General features: G+C 40.3%; 1 protein-coding gene across 4 annotated transcripts in view, besides 2 other annotated features; it reads left to right on the forward strand.

Annotated features, from left to right (window-relative positions):
- Positions 1–14,327, forward strand: part of CG14669 (uncharacterized protein) — a 43,868-nt gene that overhangs the window by 19,803 nt on the left and 9,738 nt on the right. For 3 of the 4 annotated variants that reach the window (NM_001275352.2, NM_141280.3, NM_001316556.1), the window contains exons 3-4: positions 2,807–3,320; positions 7,797–7,919. In NM_001275352.2, the coding sequence (NP_001262281.1) occupies positions 2,985–3,320; positions 7,797–7,919 (459 nt within the window). In that variant the 5' untranslated portion in view covers positions 2,807–2,984. Of the gene's footprint in view, positions 1–2,806; positions 3,321–7,796; positions 7,920–8,179; positions 8,623–14,327 lie in introns of those variants that run through there. The other variant, NM_001300244.1, reaches the window with a different exon arrangement.
- Positions 8,900–9,440: a mobile genetic element.
- Positions 11,687–14,327: part of a mobile genetic element that runs on past the window's edge.

Consider the following 14,327-nt stretch of genomic DNA (forward strand, 5'->3'; position numbering starts at 1 on the left):
ATTTTTGTGTGCCGAAATGTGGGAAAATGTTTCTAGTTCGCGAACACACACCAAAATCAATATCCGCCAAGAGCTGTCATTCGCTACCTGCATTTCATTTCCGCCTGTCGACAGGACACATCCTTATATGCAGATATACACGTCCTTGGTGGCCCCCGTTTTCTGAAGGTTCCGTTCTTTAATGTCGAATGCTGCAGGATGTTGCCCCAACTAGTTGGAGGAGAGGGATCCAAGGGTAGTTCCTTTCGCAGTCCCCTTTTCTGGACCGTTTTCTGTCTTTAATTTTATTATTCGTTTTACCCAACCAGGGGACGGCAGAGACTAAAAGGCCGTCTTTAAATTGGCTAGAATTTGTAATTGATTTCCTGCCGTTATCTCTTGATTCAGTGCATTTAAGGGGGAAGGAGAAAAGCTGGTCGAGAAACAACTGTAGCAAGTAGCTCTGCAAACAATAAATAAACCTATAAAATTTTAGTGGCACGTCGAATAAAAAGCTCTGTGCACAAAAGACGAGGTGGGGCTTAAAACAACGCCGGGGCGGACTGCCTCAAATGGTCGGAAGTCGAACTCGGACTCGGAATCGGAAGAGTCGGAAAACTCGGGGCGAACAGGTTGCGAGAGCCTGTCGGCACGAAGACCGCAGGAAATTTTCGAGTGGGAGGAAGGCTAAAAGCATTACATTACACACAGCTCAAATATATACACAATAACTGGGCTACAATTGTCTGGCTTCGTAACCGCGACTGAGGATGAAGAGCCTTGGAGTCTTGCCAAAAAGTGGAAAGTTTTCAATTTCCAGGATTTGAGTCTCCGGGCCATGCCACGCCCACTCACCTCGGCCTGTAGGCCTTGCATCCACATCCACATCCACCTCAGCCTAAGGCACTTGTTTACGTACTTCGACGCTCGCCGAGAGCGTATCAATCAACTGGGCCACGGTGCGTATGAATTGGGTCTTGAGATCGAAAACAAAAGGCAACCCACTCCGCTCCGAGTGCCATAACATGCCCGGCCAATGTGTTGTTTTCCAAATTAAATTTACTCCGGCCTCCAGGATCTAATCAAAGTGCTAGCCTGCAGGGCTGCCATCATGAATGAAGGTTCGATGAGAAAATAACTTTCCTATTCACGAGGAATATGCAAATAGACAACTAGTTCAGGGAATCTCGATTTCGTCTGGCCCCTCCAAGGCCATCAACGCTTTGCCCAACCTTCGAGGCATTGAAATGGTATTTTAGCATATTTAATTCTCCGAAAAAAGAACCTTTAAGAATATAATAATAACATGAACTCCTGTTACTCCCATATTTATTTAAGATTACGTGTTATTAAATCCACTCTGTTTTTGATATCAACATGACTTTACACGATAAAGTTTCGTCCATTTTTTTGAAAAAGAATAACCATTTCATTAAAGATCGTAAAGCAAACCATTTAAATTACATATACATAACTTTGAACGAGGGCACATATTCACTAATGCTGACAGTTGAGTGCGACACAGTACATATAAATTTAAGAAAATTTAAATCCATATAAATATACTCGAAATTGCACATAGGGTATCAACCATTCGACTCACAGTGCTCAGCCTCGAAAACGCTTCTAAGCGACGATTTGCTAGTGTGGGCGCTGCTTAAGACGCTCTCAATCGTATCTGATCAAATCAAATCAGCCGGCTCGGCATCCGTGCTCCTGGCATCCTGGCAACCTCCCCACAACAATCCACAATACGGCTCCGGTTAGTTGTGGGCGTCGCCTCGATGACGCATGGTTTTTGGAAAGGTGACTGACTTGGAAGGGATCCGACGAAGGATGTGGGCGTTAGGCGGATCCGAATACGGATACGGAACCTGATGCTGATTCTTATGGAGATGTGGGCTATAAATACGACAAGGATGCGATGTCGATGGCTAGGGGGCTGTCTGGCATTTTTAGCACCCTGGCACCACACACATCGCTGCGGGCATATTTTGTGGTTATTAAATTTATTAACTTTCCCTGCTCCGAGTGATGATGGATGATGGATGAAGCTGTTGGCAGATGTCTAACTAATTAAGAGTAGGCGCAAAATGCTGTGACTGATTAAAAGCGCAGATCGGCTTCTTTGTACTCAAACTGACTTTAACAAGCGTGCAAAACGCAAAACTCCAAACTTTTCCAATTATAAATCTGTTCTCGTGTAATTTACAAACGGTCCACCCTAAACGAAAAAAAATACTGCGGACAGAGAACAGAATTGGAAAACATTTTTCACGCCCCACTTGCCGTTATCCTCGTTTTCCAAAAAATAGGCAGCACGAATTGGCGCCCTCTGCAAAAGCGAGAGCCAGAAATCAACTTCCGTTGTGCAGCGGAAGTGAAATGTGAAATTTGAAATTTATTATTGGCAATGCAAAGAGACCCCAAGGAGAAACACGCAAAATATAAAAAAAAAAGAAGAAGGCAATGGGCTGGGGACCAAACAATATTTACGTTATTAAACTGAAATCAATGTGCAATATCCGCTGGCGACTCAATAAATTTAGTCGGCCGAATTCGAGCTGATTGCCACGAAATCATTGTGCGATTTTTTCCGTCACTTTTCCAATTTATTTTGTGCTTTTGATTTGTTTTCATTTCTGTGTAGCTGTCATATAGCTTGAGAAGGCCACTTAAATTATAATATTACGACCCATCCTGCGATTCTTCCACTTAAAATTGATGTCCTGCGGATAATGGCTATGCTAGAGTTGGGAGTCAAATGAATAATCGTTTAATCAGTTTATAGATACTAACCAATTTTATGTATTTTCTGCTCTTTCAGCAAATACAAACGAATCATCTAGCACTACCACAAAACGCAATATAATTTCAAACCTGCTGGCTTCGCATCCACCCAAAACGTGTCCTTCCATCCCAAAAGATCCAATAAATCCGGCAAGCTGGCGTCGTTTAAGCAGAAGAATAACAATAACACCATTAGCAATTACAACAACAATATAATGTGGAGTAGTACTATATCGCCAACCAACTCTAAGAAACTGTTGATCGGAAGCACACGAAGCGTTGATTATGTCGGTGATAGTGCGAGGACAGCAGCAGGCAATATCAAAACAGGAGCAGCAGCAGCCGCAGGAGCCAAAGGATCAAAATCCAAAGCCACAGCCACAGCCCCCACAACCAAGATCTCAATCGAAATGGAGCTCCACATACAGAACAAGTGCATCTCGGCATAGCGCATCACTCTGGAGGGTGGTGCGGAGCCGCCATGGCTGCAGGGCCCCCTTAAAGCCGCGTTTTTGGGGGCTACTGGGGTCGGCAAAACAAGCATACTACAGGTGAGTCCAAACAAATATTGAAAAATCGAATCGGTCATATACATATGTAGTCTCTGTGGCGAGGTTAATATACTTCAGACAAAGAAAAAGCTACTTTGTGAGCGTACAAGTTCCATAAGGGTAAAGATAATCCTAAATGATAGCTCTCAACTGCTAGATAGAGCATTCACACTTGACACTTCTCAAGGCCTTGAAGCTTGCAGTGCGTAAGTCGGATAATCATAGGCTCGAAACAAAAGTAATTGCTCTTAACAATTAGAAGAAGATTTGCGAGCTGACATCATTTAAAACCCAAAAGTTATTGTTTTTTCCTTAACTCAATAGTTACTAGAGCTAACATATATCCACATTATATAAAATCCATTTGCGACAGCCGTCTGATGTAATTAATACGGAATTTGTTAATGATAATTTAAATGTTTGCTAAGTGCGACTCAGTGCTAAAAGCAATTACAACGTTAGTATGCAATCCGATTCAATCAACGATCCATTGAAGGCGTCCTTGTTGACCGCTCGCATTAATCAGTTCCTCCATAATAAATTGCATTTTCAATTAACACAATTCCCGATTAAAGTTGCCCCAATGAGCACAAAACGTTAAAGAGAGAGGGTTGTGCGGGGCATGCACAGGATGCAAACGCTGCACTTTTGATGCCCCAACTTGGACTTAAATTATTAATGGGCCACGGGTGACCCCGTGGAAAGCTGAAAGCTAAAAAGTTTAGATGCAAACTTTTTAATAGACCATCCCACGACAGCTGGCCCTCATCGACGGTGTTTAGCGCACCATCTACCTACACTATGCATAAGTCCCACAGCCACCTCCATCCAGGACCTGCATCCTTCCCAGCTCACCTCCTCCCCCTCCCGATCCGCTAATTGCATTTGTGTGCGTGTGCGAGCCCCGTTAATTTGATTTGCGCTTCTTTTGTGGTTTATCTTTTGTAATTAGACAATGGCAAGGCACAGAGCTTGAATGCCTCACATGTGCTCACCGCGGCTGCCTGCATGCCTGCTGTGGCGGAGTCCATCAGCAATGGTGTTCACTAACTTGTGGTCCTTTTTAAAAAATGTCAAAATTACTAGAATTTATCTGTTGACTTAACTAATCAAGTACTGTCACATCACACTTTATTTGATGTACTGTTAAATTAAAACATTTATTCAGTTTCTGTTAAAACAAAAAAAGTATTTTTTTTATTTTCCCAGTATTTTTTTTTTTAACGAGCGAGAAATATACAGTGGAATGCCATACCTAGTAGCTATCCGTCACGTAGCTAATTGAAGAATGCGAGACAAAAAATTATATATGTAAGCAGCAAAGCGAGTTATGTAGCAAGTAGAAATTGATTGATTCACCTTAAAACAAATAAAAGCACACAAAAGGTAGTATTTACACAATACCGAATGCCAGTGAAATTTGAAATTTATTTGCCCTAATCTCAGTTTCTACTTCATATATCGATAATTTTCGAGATATCGTCATTCATACGGACTAAAAAAAGATCCTGAATAAGAATACAAATACTTTATAGGCTCGGAAAATCGTTATTCTTCCCTCTTTATTGTATACCTGTTTTATTCTACGATTAATAAATGTTTTAAGATAGTTTGGCTACCAAACAAAAAATTTAAATTTCCTTCTGACAATTTTAATTAAATGTACAAAACAAAAAATAAAACATTGATTTGAAAATATTCGACATGTTTTTCAATTTAACCCAGACAAAGTCAAATAAATTCGATTCTGTTTGCCTTTTGCTAAGTGACATCCTCGATGATTACCCTTCCCAAAAACACTTGGTTTTAATAAACAACTAGGAATACTTCGAATTTCCCACTTAAGTATCTGTCAGAGAATACTCTCTTGAAACTAAATATAAATATATAATATAAAGGTTATAGCAACATAAATCAAAATATTAAATACTTACTTTTCAAAAATTGTATCCTTATTCCCACTAAGTTTTTGGCATACTTATGGAATTTTTGTTGGTAAAAAGAGTATTAGCTTCGTTGTGGAAAACGGTATATTTTCCGCCCACTGACGACCTCCACGCCCCCGCTTTTCACCTCTCGCTTGCCAAATTCAATTAACTGCAGTTGGCAGTTGCGAGTTGGCCGCTTTGCCATTTGCTTTCCGCTTTCCCGCTTTTCCCGCTGCGCGGTCCCCTATTCCATTATTTTCCATGCATGTGCTTGTGTGTGCTATATAGCTGCGTTTAATTTCCACGAATGCGATTGAGAGCAGCGTGTATGCATTAGCTTTTAGGATCGCTTGCCTAGGAAACCCAGGAAACCCAGGAAACCCCCACAGTTTTCCAGCGGTCGAACTGCTTTCTCGATTCCCGTTGGGCGGCTTTTATTGCTTGTAATGCGAGATTTGTGCATTTTTATGGCATTTTAAGCACTGCGAAATCAATTACGTCCAGTTTAATGGCTGTTTGCGGTCAAGCTGGCCAAGGGAATCCTTTTCGGAGCGAGAAGATGTTAATCTCGCACACCAGGTATCCTAAATGTTTATAGACGCGGTAATGTAATAGTCGCGTAATAACAGAAATGCGAAATGAAATAACATAATTTTTACAACAAGATAAGGCAAACCGGTACATTCCGGTACTTTTCAAATTACCGGTACTTTTCAAATTACTTATTACACTATTGCTTATTTATATTGTATACACTTAGATATTTAATTTAGAGTTTGAAAGAACAGGGATTTATGTTTCTCCCTGGGTTACATGAATTTTCAGATAAAAAATTTCCAAATTTTCAAAAAAAGGTGGCTAATTCCAGCAGATAAAAGTGAGAAATAAAACGCAGTGCATCATATCAATAAAGCGTGCGCCATGAATATCTATTAGGGTACATTTAGAAAAGCAGCTAGGATCCCCGGCGAGCAGATAATGTACCGCTTTTTATGGAGCAGCCAGAGCAAGGAGCATAAAGAGGCGCAAAGCTACGAGGCCCCAACGACCTCAGCAGTTTGGGGCGAGGTGCATGAAGCACGGAGCACGAGGCACGGAGCTCAAAACTGGGACATGGAAACGGGACCTGGAGACCACGGAGCCAGCCGACCATCAATGTCATTTCTTATTCAATTACCAGTTCAATAAAAATAAAACTCAATGGTATGCGGCGTTGACACATAAAAGCGACGCGATACGAATCGATGTCTGACCCCTTTCTCACGCCCCCCGCCCACACGTTCAGTGTGGGGAAGAGCCTGTGTCTGTGCAGCATGTGATTTGAAAAAGAGTGCGCCAAAGTAATTCCCTTGTAGGCCAGCCAGCGTTGGCATCTTTGCTCTCTTTCTCTCAACGCGGCCACTTCCGCTTCCGGTGGCCTTCCTACTTTGCTACTTTGCTGCCTTGCCGCTTCCTTTTTGGTGGCCTTAATTGAATATAGTGTGCATAAATTGCATCTGATTTCATTGCAGCGACAACAATGGGTGCGCTGATTGGCAGAAGAATATTTGCATTTTTATTAGACGAGCGAGCGGAGATCGCTCCCTCTTGCTCCCAAGACATCCTGTGAGCAGGAGTACTGAGAAACACATTTCATAAGTTGATCATTCGATGGTTTTCAAGAAACCTATGAACTTCAATCTATTCCATGATTTCTTGAAGCGGCAAGGCAGCACTTTAGGGTGCAATCAGACGTTAAATATCCTTTGAGCCTGCCACTCATCCTGCTCATGCATTGATACCCATTGCGAGTCCCGCATCCACATCCAACCGGCCGTTGCAGTTCATTATCAAACGTCTTTTTACAAACTGTTTCTTATGTGTCCGATGGCCTTGGCTTTATTTCGAATCCCAAAGTAAAGGCCCAGTATCCCTTACTTTGTTTGTAAAAGAAAAGGCCCCGGGTCAAGAGGGTCGTTACCACAACGGCGCCAAGCGAAATCCAAAATAGTCGCGCGTGTGCGTTATGGGCTTTGGATTAGAGTTATGGCTCCTTACTGAGGCTCAGAAAAGCTGGCTACAGTCAGCATTAAGTATCTCTAAATATATACACAAATTAAAGCGATAGTTGGGCATTCCGTGAATTTGTGTAAATTCAATTTGTGTGAATATGTATATAAACTAAAATAAAAAGTATAATCTTTCTGTAGCCTTTAATAAGTTTACAACGATTGTCTACAGCTCACAAATAAATAAAATGTAATTATTTCCATGTGTATTTAAGTAATATCTTAACCTGGCCCGATCCAAAGCCTTGTTTAATTACACTTCTCTAAGCTCAACAAAGCTCCCTCATGCAAAAGCGCGGAGCGCATATTTAAAATGTTGGCTCGGCAAAGAAAGCATAAAAGCAAGAAAATATTATTTTGCTTTCCATTGGGGCAGAGTGCTTTTATGGAATCAAAAGATTTGGCAATGGAAACATTATTTTAATATTTCATGTTCAGTATTTATATAATTTAATATTAATATCACCTTACTGACTCCGCTCTTTCGTGCTTGCTTTCAGCAATTTTTCTACCATGACTTTCCCAGGACTCATCAGACGACAACTCATCGCAAGATCTACAAAAACTGTCTGGTCTGCGACACCTGCATACGTGAGCTGATGGTACTGGACGTTCCTCCCCAGGTGAGTTAGCACCTGCCACCTGGCTGCCCCGGATCTGCCATAAATCCATCCTCCCAGCCACAGCCCTTGCCGCAATTTCCAACATTCCATAATTCAGTTAAAAGTTTCTCCACTGTCACAGGGTGACTGTGGTGAGGCGTTTTCTAAAAATATGTACAAACTATATTTTTATGTAATTTTCCGGTAAATTTCATGCTGCTGATTAGAAAATGCTTCCCAAGGCCATAATAAATTGCTAAATAATCTAAATTGCCCCACAGCCCACACCAGCTGCAATCCTGCGCCTTTCCTCGCCTTCTGGAAATATTAACTCGAGGATAATTTTAGTCCTTCTGCGAGGATGTTTTCTTCTGACTCAGCCTGCTGTCAGCGTAGTCTAGACTCGAGCTCGCACCTTCAGCACCTTCGTTACAATCAAAACAGTTTACAACCACATTTTAGTTAGAGGAGTTTTTATACTTTTTGTGAGAAATTAAAAGAGGCGTATCGGAAAGGAAAAATAAGTTCTAACAAGTTTGGAGGATAATATAGAAGTTTACTATAAGAATGATATTCCGCCTATGCTGGATAAGTGGGCTCTATCATAAGTGGCTCTATCAAAGTGGGCTCAACGAAAATCGTACCATTCGGCGCTTAATCATTTTCAAAAACTAAAGGGAACAAGATATTTGGACTATAAAATAAAGCAAAATGAAGCAACCACAACAGGAAATGAATCATCTTGTGGGTTTAAGTTGGTCTATGCTCCGGATTTTCCATATTATTTCAGGCATGAAGGATATGCTAAACAACCTAAACAACTTTTAAGTCTGAATATGCGATTTCATTTTTTACATTTTATTTATTTAGTATCGATGTTAAAATGAAGCAGTTTAAAGGATACTCTAATACTTTAAATTATCTGTTAGAACGTTAATCTAAAGCTCTCAATCCAGCATGCAGTGTTTATCTTTTTATTTATTATATTTTTTTCTTTCTCTTTTTTATTTACAATCTGTCTTAAAAAAAGTATGACAATAAGTAAATTTTATAATTAATCTTAAATTAAAAGAGGCAGTAGTGATCCATTAATCCCTTCTACATGCTCTATGCATAACATGTTTTAAAACTTAATACCTGTCAGGGAGATCTAGCACGTGAAATTTTTTAAGTCCTCTGACGTTGTTATTATTATTTACCAAACTTACGGCTAAGTTATTTTCATGTGTTCTTACTCTGTCTATATATTTTTTACTATGTTTTGCTATTTCTTCTTTAACATAAGGGATTCCTAAGTCTTTATGGAGACTTGCATTTGAAATATAAAATGGTGCATTAACAATTTGTCTTAATATTTTTGATTGGTAGCGTTGTATAATCTCAATATTTGAGGTGCCGGCAGTACCCCAGAGCTGTATGCCATAAGTCCACACGGGCTTTAGTATAGCTTTGTATAAACGGACTTTATTTTCCAGAGTGGTTGCAGATTTTCGGCCAAGCAACCAGGTCATCTTCAAACTTTTTAAATTTAGTTGCTGGCGCAACTAGATGGTTTTCTATGACTCAACAGGCTTTCAACCTTTCACGCTCTTTTTTGCAAAAATATTGCAAAACCAAGAGGCGCCGTTGACCATATCAAAGTCCCCCTGTATTTTCACATTAAAGTGATAGGCTGAATAATTTATAATAATAGCCAACAGAGGGTATTCAGGTGCATCGTTACGACGATATCTGCATATTATCAATTGTTAACTACTTTGTGGCCAAATTAGCCCTGAACAATAATATTACCAAATTATGGGTGGCCATAAAGGCTGGCACTATGTAAATATTTTCGTCCGTTTATCTAACAATTGCAGTTGGCCATTTAAAATATCCCCAAGGTTGGGTTGCCCCGTCTTCCAGTTTATACTTGTGACTTTCTTTTTGGTCGGTTCCATGAGGACTAAGACAATTAGGGTGTAGTTTTGCCACGCCACAAATAGCAAACGGACAACGAAAATGGGCAAAATGATATCACACTGTCTTACATATCACTACCAGGACGTCCTCGTACCACCAGTTTTTGTTCATCGGTCTGCCACGTTTAACTATCATAAAATATTTATGGAACACACTCCTAACAAGGCCAGTTGCTGTTTGGCTTCCTTCCTCGGGCCTTCTAAAATATGCAAAGCACGAGATGCCGAGTAAAAAGAGGATTTCTTTGGGATTGCTAAAGAGTATAGTGTCTTTGAAGAGCAGCTCATTGAAATAGTGCACTAAATAGAAATCAAAACTTAAGCTGGCTATTATTTAAGTATGATTCTTTGATTGTGCAGAAATCTGTGTTGGAAATCAATGTAATCTTTAATTACATGTACTTAAATGTATCTAAATCCTAGTGGAATTGAACTCTACATATGATATCGATCCAGTTAATATTGCTTGTTATTCTGTATATGTACCTATGTATTGTATATCGGTTAAGCCATCACTTTGCTTTGTTCCGCGGTTGAATACATTTGGGCCAGTCGTTGATCTAGCAAATCGAGAACTGGGCCAAGTGTGTGCTCGGCTGACAAAGTCGCCGAAGGATATGGCCCGGGGAGGATGCTGTGGCAACGCCATGGATACCCATTCCCTCCAGTTCCGCCAGATTCGTGGATGAGCACGGGGAGGCGGATGAGGATGAGGAGGAGGAATCGAAATGGCAAGCGGAGCAAAAGAGTTGACAAGCGAGCGTCGGGCAGCCAGCCAACCGCATCCATTGTCATACTCGTATTAACTACGTGCTGAGCGAACCATACCGCCCCCTTTTCGACAGTTCACCGACCATCCCGCCCATGCCGCCCCTCGATGCTTTTCAACTTATTCATGTCCATTTTGGCGTGAATTTGTTTTCGAGCAGAGCTTTTTGCCCCCCTTTTTGTTACACTCTTTGTTGTTCATCCATTGTGCTGACCAAATGGCTGACTGTTGTCTAAAAGCGGGCCAACAGGGGTTTTTCTGGCCAGGATTGGGAGCAGGCTGGGAGCCTTCACTTCGCTGTCGCCTGTTTATTGTGCGGAATTTTTCATCGTCAAGTGCACTGCCTGGCAGTCATAACTCAAAGTCCACCTTAATGGTTTCCACTTGTACAAACAGCATTTATTTTCCAACGGATTTTCGCTCATATTCACCAGTGCCACGGGGAGAACAGGTGTTTTTTTTCCTGCTTCTGTTTCTGGCTCTCTGTGGCTGTGTGAAGTGGAGGCCATTTGGTTGGTCATTGTTCCCATCGCTGCTCAGAGCCACACTTCATATGACAATCTGGGGAAGAGGGCTAACAGGCGTATGGGAATTAGTGGTGGGGGGGTAAACCTCCCAGAAAGTAAATCACACTTGACAAATTATAGAGCACGATATTATAGTTAATATATAGTCCGTGGCACGCTGACTGTTTATGAGCCTATTAGGAAATCATGGTTTATATATATGGTTTTTACAATTTTGATGTTTGATACCCTCGAAAACATCGATGGCGCTACTAACGACGTTGTTACAGCTCGACTTTAACCTGCCTCGTGAAACTCTCGATTCTAGTGACTAGAATCAAAACATCACTTTCGAGCATCACTTTAAGATTTATTAAAGAGATTTTCTTAAATTCAGATATGCAGGATATAAGGATTAAAGATAAGATATTACCAATTAATGTTTATTAGCAAAGCTATTTATCTTGAGCCGCAATTTCGTTTTTTCAACTATCTATATTACATGCAAAAACCATAGATTATATGAATTCTAGATATTTTTATGCGAGTGTAAGTTAACACGATCACAAAACACCCGAAATATAGTCGTAAGCCTCAAGTGCTTTTCCCATCTATAGATCGAGCTTTACCTATAAGAAACTGTAACTTGTTAAGCTTTAGAGATAAGAACTCTTGCTATACTTAAGTTAGTCGATTTTGGAAGATTAGAAGCGTCGGTCATCGCCACGTACTTACTATTCGTCTCATTAAGTGCAGACCGCGCAAGCCCTATTGTAATTAATAAACTTACGCTAATAAATATATGGAAAATCTACTAAAATGATAATTGGCGCCCAAACGGATATAAAAACCTACGATAACTGAATAATTATAAATAAATAACAAAAGGAGGATCCGGAGACAAAACCAGCGGCTTTGGCTAATTAACTCTAACCTAAGAAATAAAAATTTCGTGATTACATAAAATATAATATTAATTACTAAGACCATCTACCTTAAAATTGTTTGTTAATCACTATTATTATATTGTAAGTATAACGCTTATTGAACGAATTAAAAATATTATTATTATTATTATATTATAACCTATGCAAAGAGTATTGATAATAAAAATACATGAGTGACAGTGATAACCTTTTAGACAACCTAGTGTCAAGCTTAAATAAATGGTCAGCGCACCAGGCAAGTAGGCAAAACAGTGCAGAAAAAAATAATAAGTCATCAGATAATTGGTGGTCAAAAACAAAGACAACTAGCGAAATGGAATTTGAAGCTCAGTTAAAAGCGATCGTAGAGAGTGCTGTTGCCGGTGCGCTCGCAGTCCAAAAACAATCATTTGAAAAGCAATTGCAGGAGATGAATGAGCGAATCGGGAAATTAACAGTGAACACCCCAGAGGTGGAAACTTATGTAGATGCTGAAATTAGACCAGGTGTTGTCTGTAGCGAGCCTCTAGATATAATTAAATCTCTGCCAGATTTTGATGGCAAAAGTGAAACATATGTGTCGTGGAGAAAAGCGGCTCATGTCGCTTTTAAAGTTTTCAAAGATTACGAGGGAAGTTCAACATTTTACCAAGCTCTTGGTATTATGCGAAATAAAATAAAAGGTCCAGCGAATACAGTATTGGCTTCTTTTAATACTCCGTTACATTTCAAAGCAATGATCAGCCGTCTTGATTTCACATATTCTGACAAAAGGCCGATCTATCTAATCGAACAAGAGCTATCAACTTTGCGACAGGGAGACATGACTCTTACTGAATTCTACGATGAAGTCGAGAAAAAACTGACCCTACTTACCAACAAGACAATAATGACATTTGATAGTGCCTTGGCGATGTCACTGAATGAAAAGTACAGGACGGACGCGTTACGTGTATTTGTAACCGGAGCTAAGAAATCGTTGAGCGACATTCTTTTTGCAAAAGGTCCAAAAGATTTACCAACTGCTCTCGCTTTAGCGCAAGAGGTCGAGTCGAACCATGAGCGTTACCAATTCGCCCTTATTTATTCTAAAAAGGGGTCAGAAAATCGAACAAAGGCACAGCGATAAGGATAGAAACTCAATCATGCCCATGCAAACTAAAAACCCATATTTTAGCAAGCGTCAGGTGCATACTTATGATAACCAGGAAAGACAAGATCCAGTCCAGTTAACAAATCCTGATGTATCCATGCGATCTAGAAGAACTGGAAATTTTGGACAAACTCCATTTCCGACTCAGGGAAATATTTGGCCATCCCAACAGCAAAATTCTTGGCCATCTCAACAACAATATTCTTGGCCATCCCAACAACAAAATTCATTTCGAACACAAAATCAATTCGCATCGCAACCCCAACAGCAAAACACAAGTCAGGCTCAGGGACATTTTGGGTATGCGCAAGCATCAAAAAGACCAACGAGTGGCAGTGCAAGGTTTACAGGGCCAAAACAGCAGAGGATCAACTACTTACCTCATGAGAAAGGTCAATGTGAGGAAGATACAGACGGTTATCAAAAGGAGGCAGAAGCGGAGGTTGATGATTATGAGGACGAACTAGTGAATTACGATCATGTTCATTTTTTAGCCACAAATCCCTGCTACCGTACATAGAAAGAGAGATAGCAGGGAGAACCATAAAACTTTTGATTGACACCGGGGCTTCGAAAAATTACATACAGCCCCTCCCTGAATTAAAAAACATAATGCCGGTACAAAATAAATTCACGGTAAAATCGCTTCATGGTTGCAACACCGTCAAACAGAAATGCTTTATTAAGCTATTTAACACATCTGTTCAATTCTTTATTCTTCCAAGTCTCTCTAGTTTTGACGCAATAATAGGACTTGACCTTTTGAAACAGGGAAATGCAACGTTAGATTTTAAGAACAAAACGTTGAATATCAACAATGAAGTGGAATCTATTCAGTTTTTGAGATGTGACAGCGTAAATTTCACCAACATAGAGAATATTGTGGTTCCAAATCAGATATCTAATAAATTCCATACAATGCTTCGAAACCGATTGGCCGTCTTTGCGGAACCGGAAGAAGCACTGCCGTATAATACCAACATTGTTGCCACAATACGTACTGAGGACGACCAACCCATTTACTCAAAACTCTATCCGTACCCCATGGGCGTATCGGATTTTGTGAATAAGGAGACACATGCTTTGTTAAAGGACGGAATTATCAGGCCCTCGT

This window comes from Drosophila melanogaster, chromosome 3R (genome assembly GCF_000001215.4).
Source record: "Drosophila melanogaster chromosome 3R".
Classification (NCBI taxonomy): domain Eukaryota; kingdom Metazoa; phylum Arthropoda; class Insecta; order Diptera; family Drosophilidae; genus Drosophila; species Drosophila melanogaster.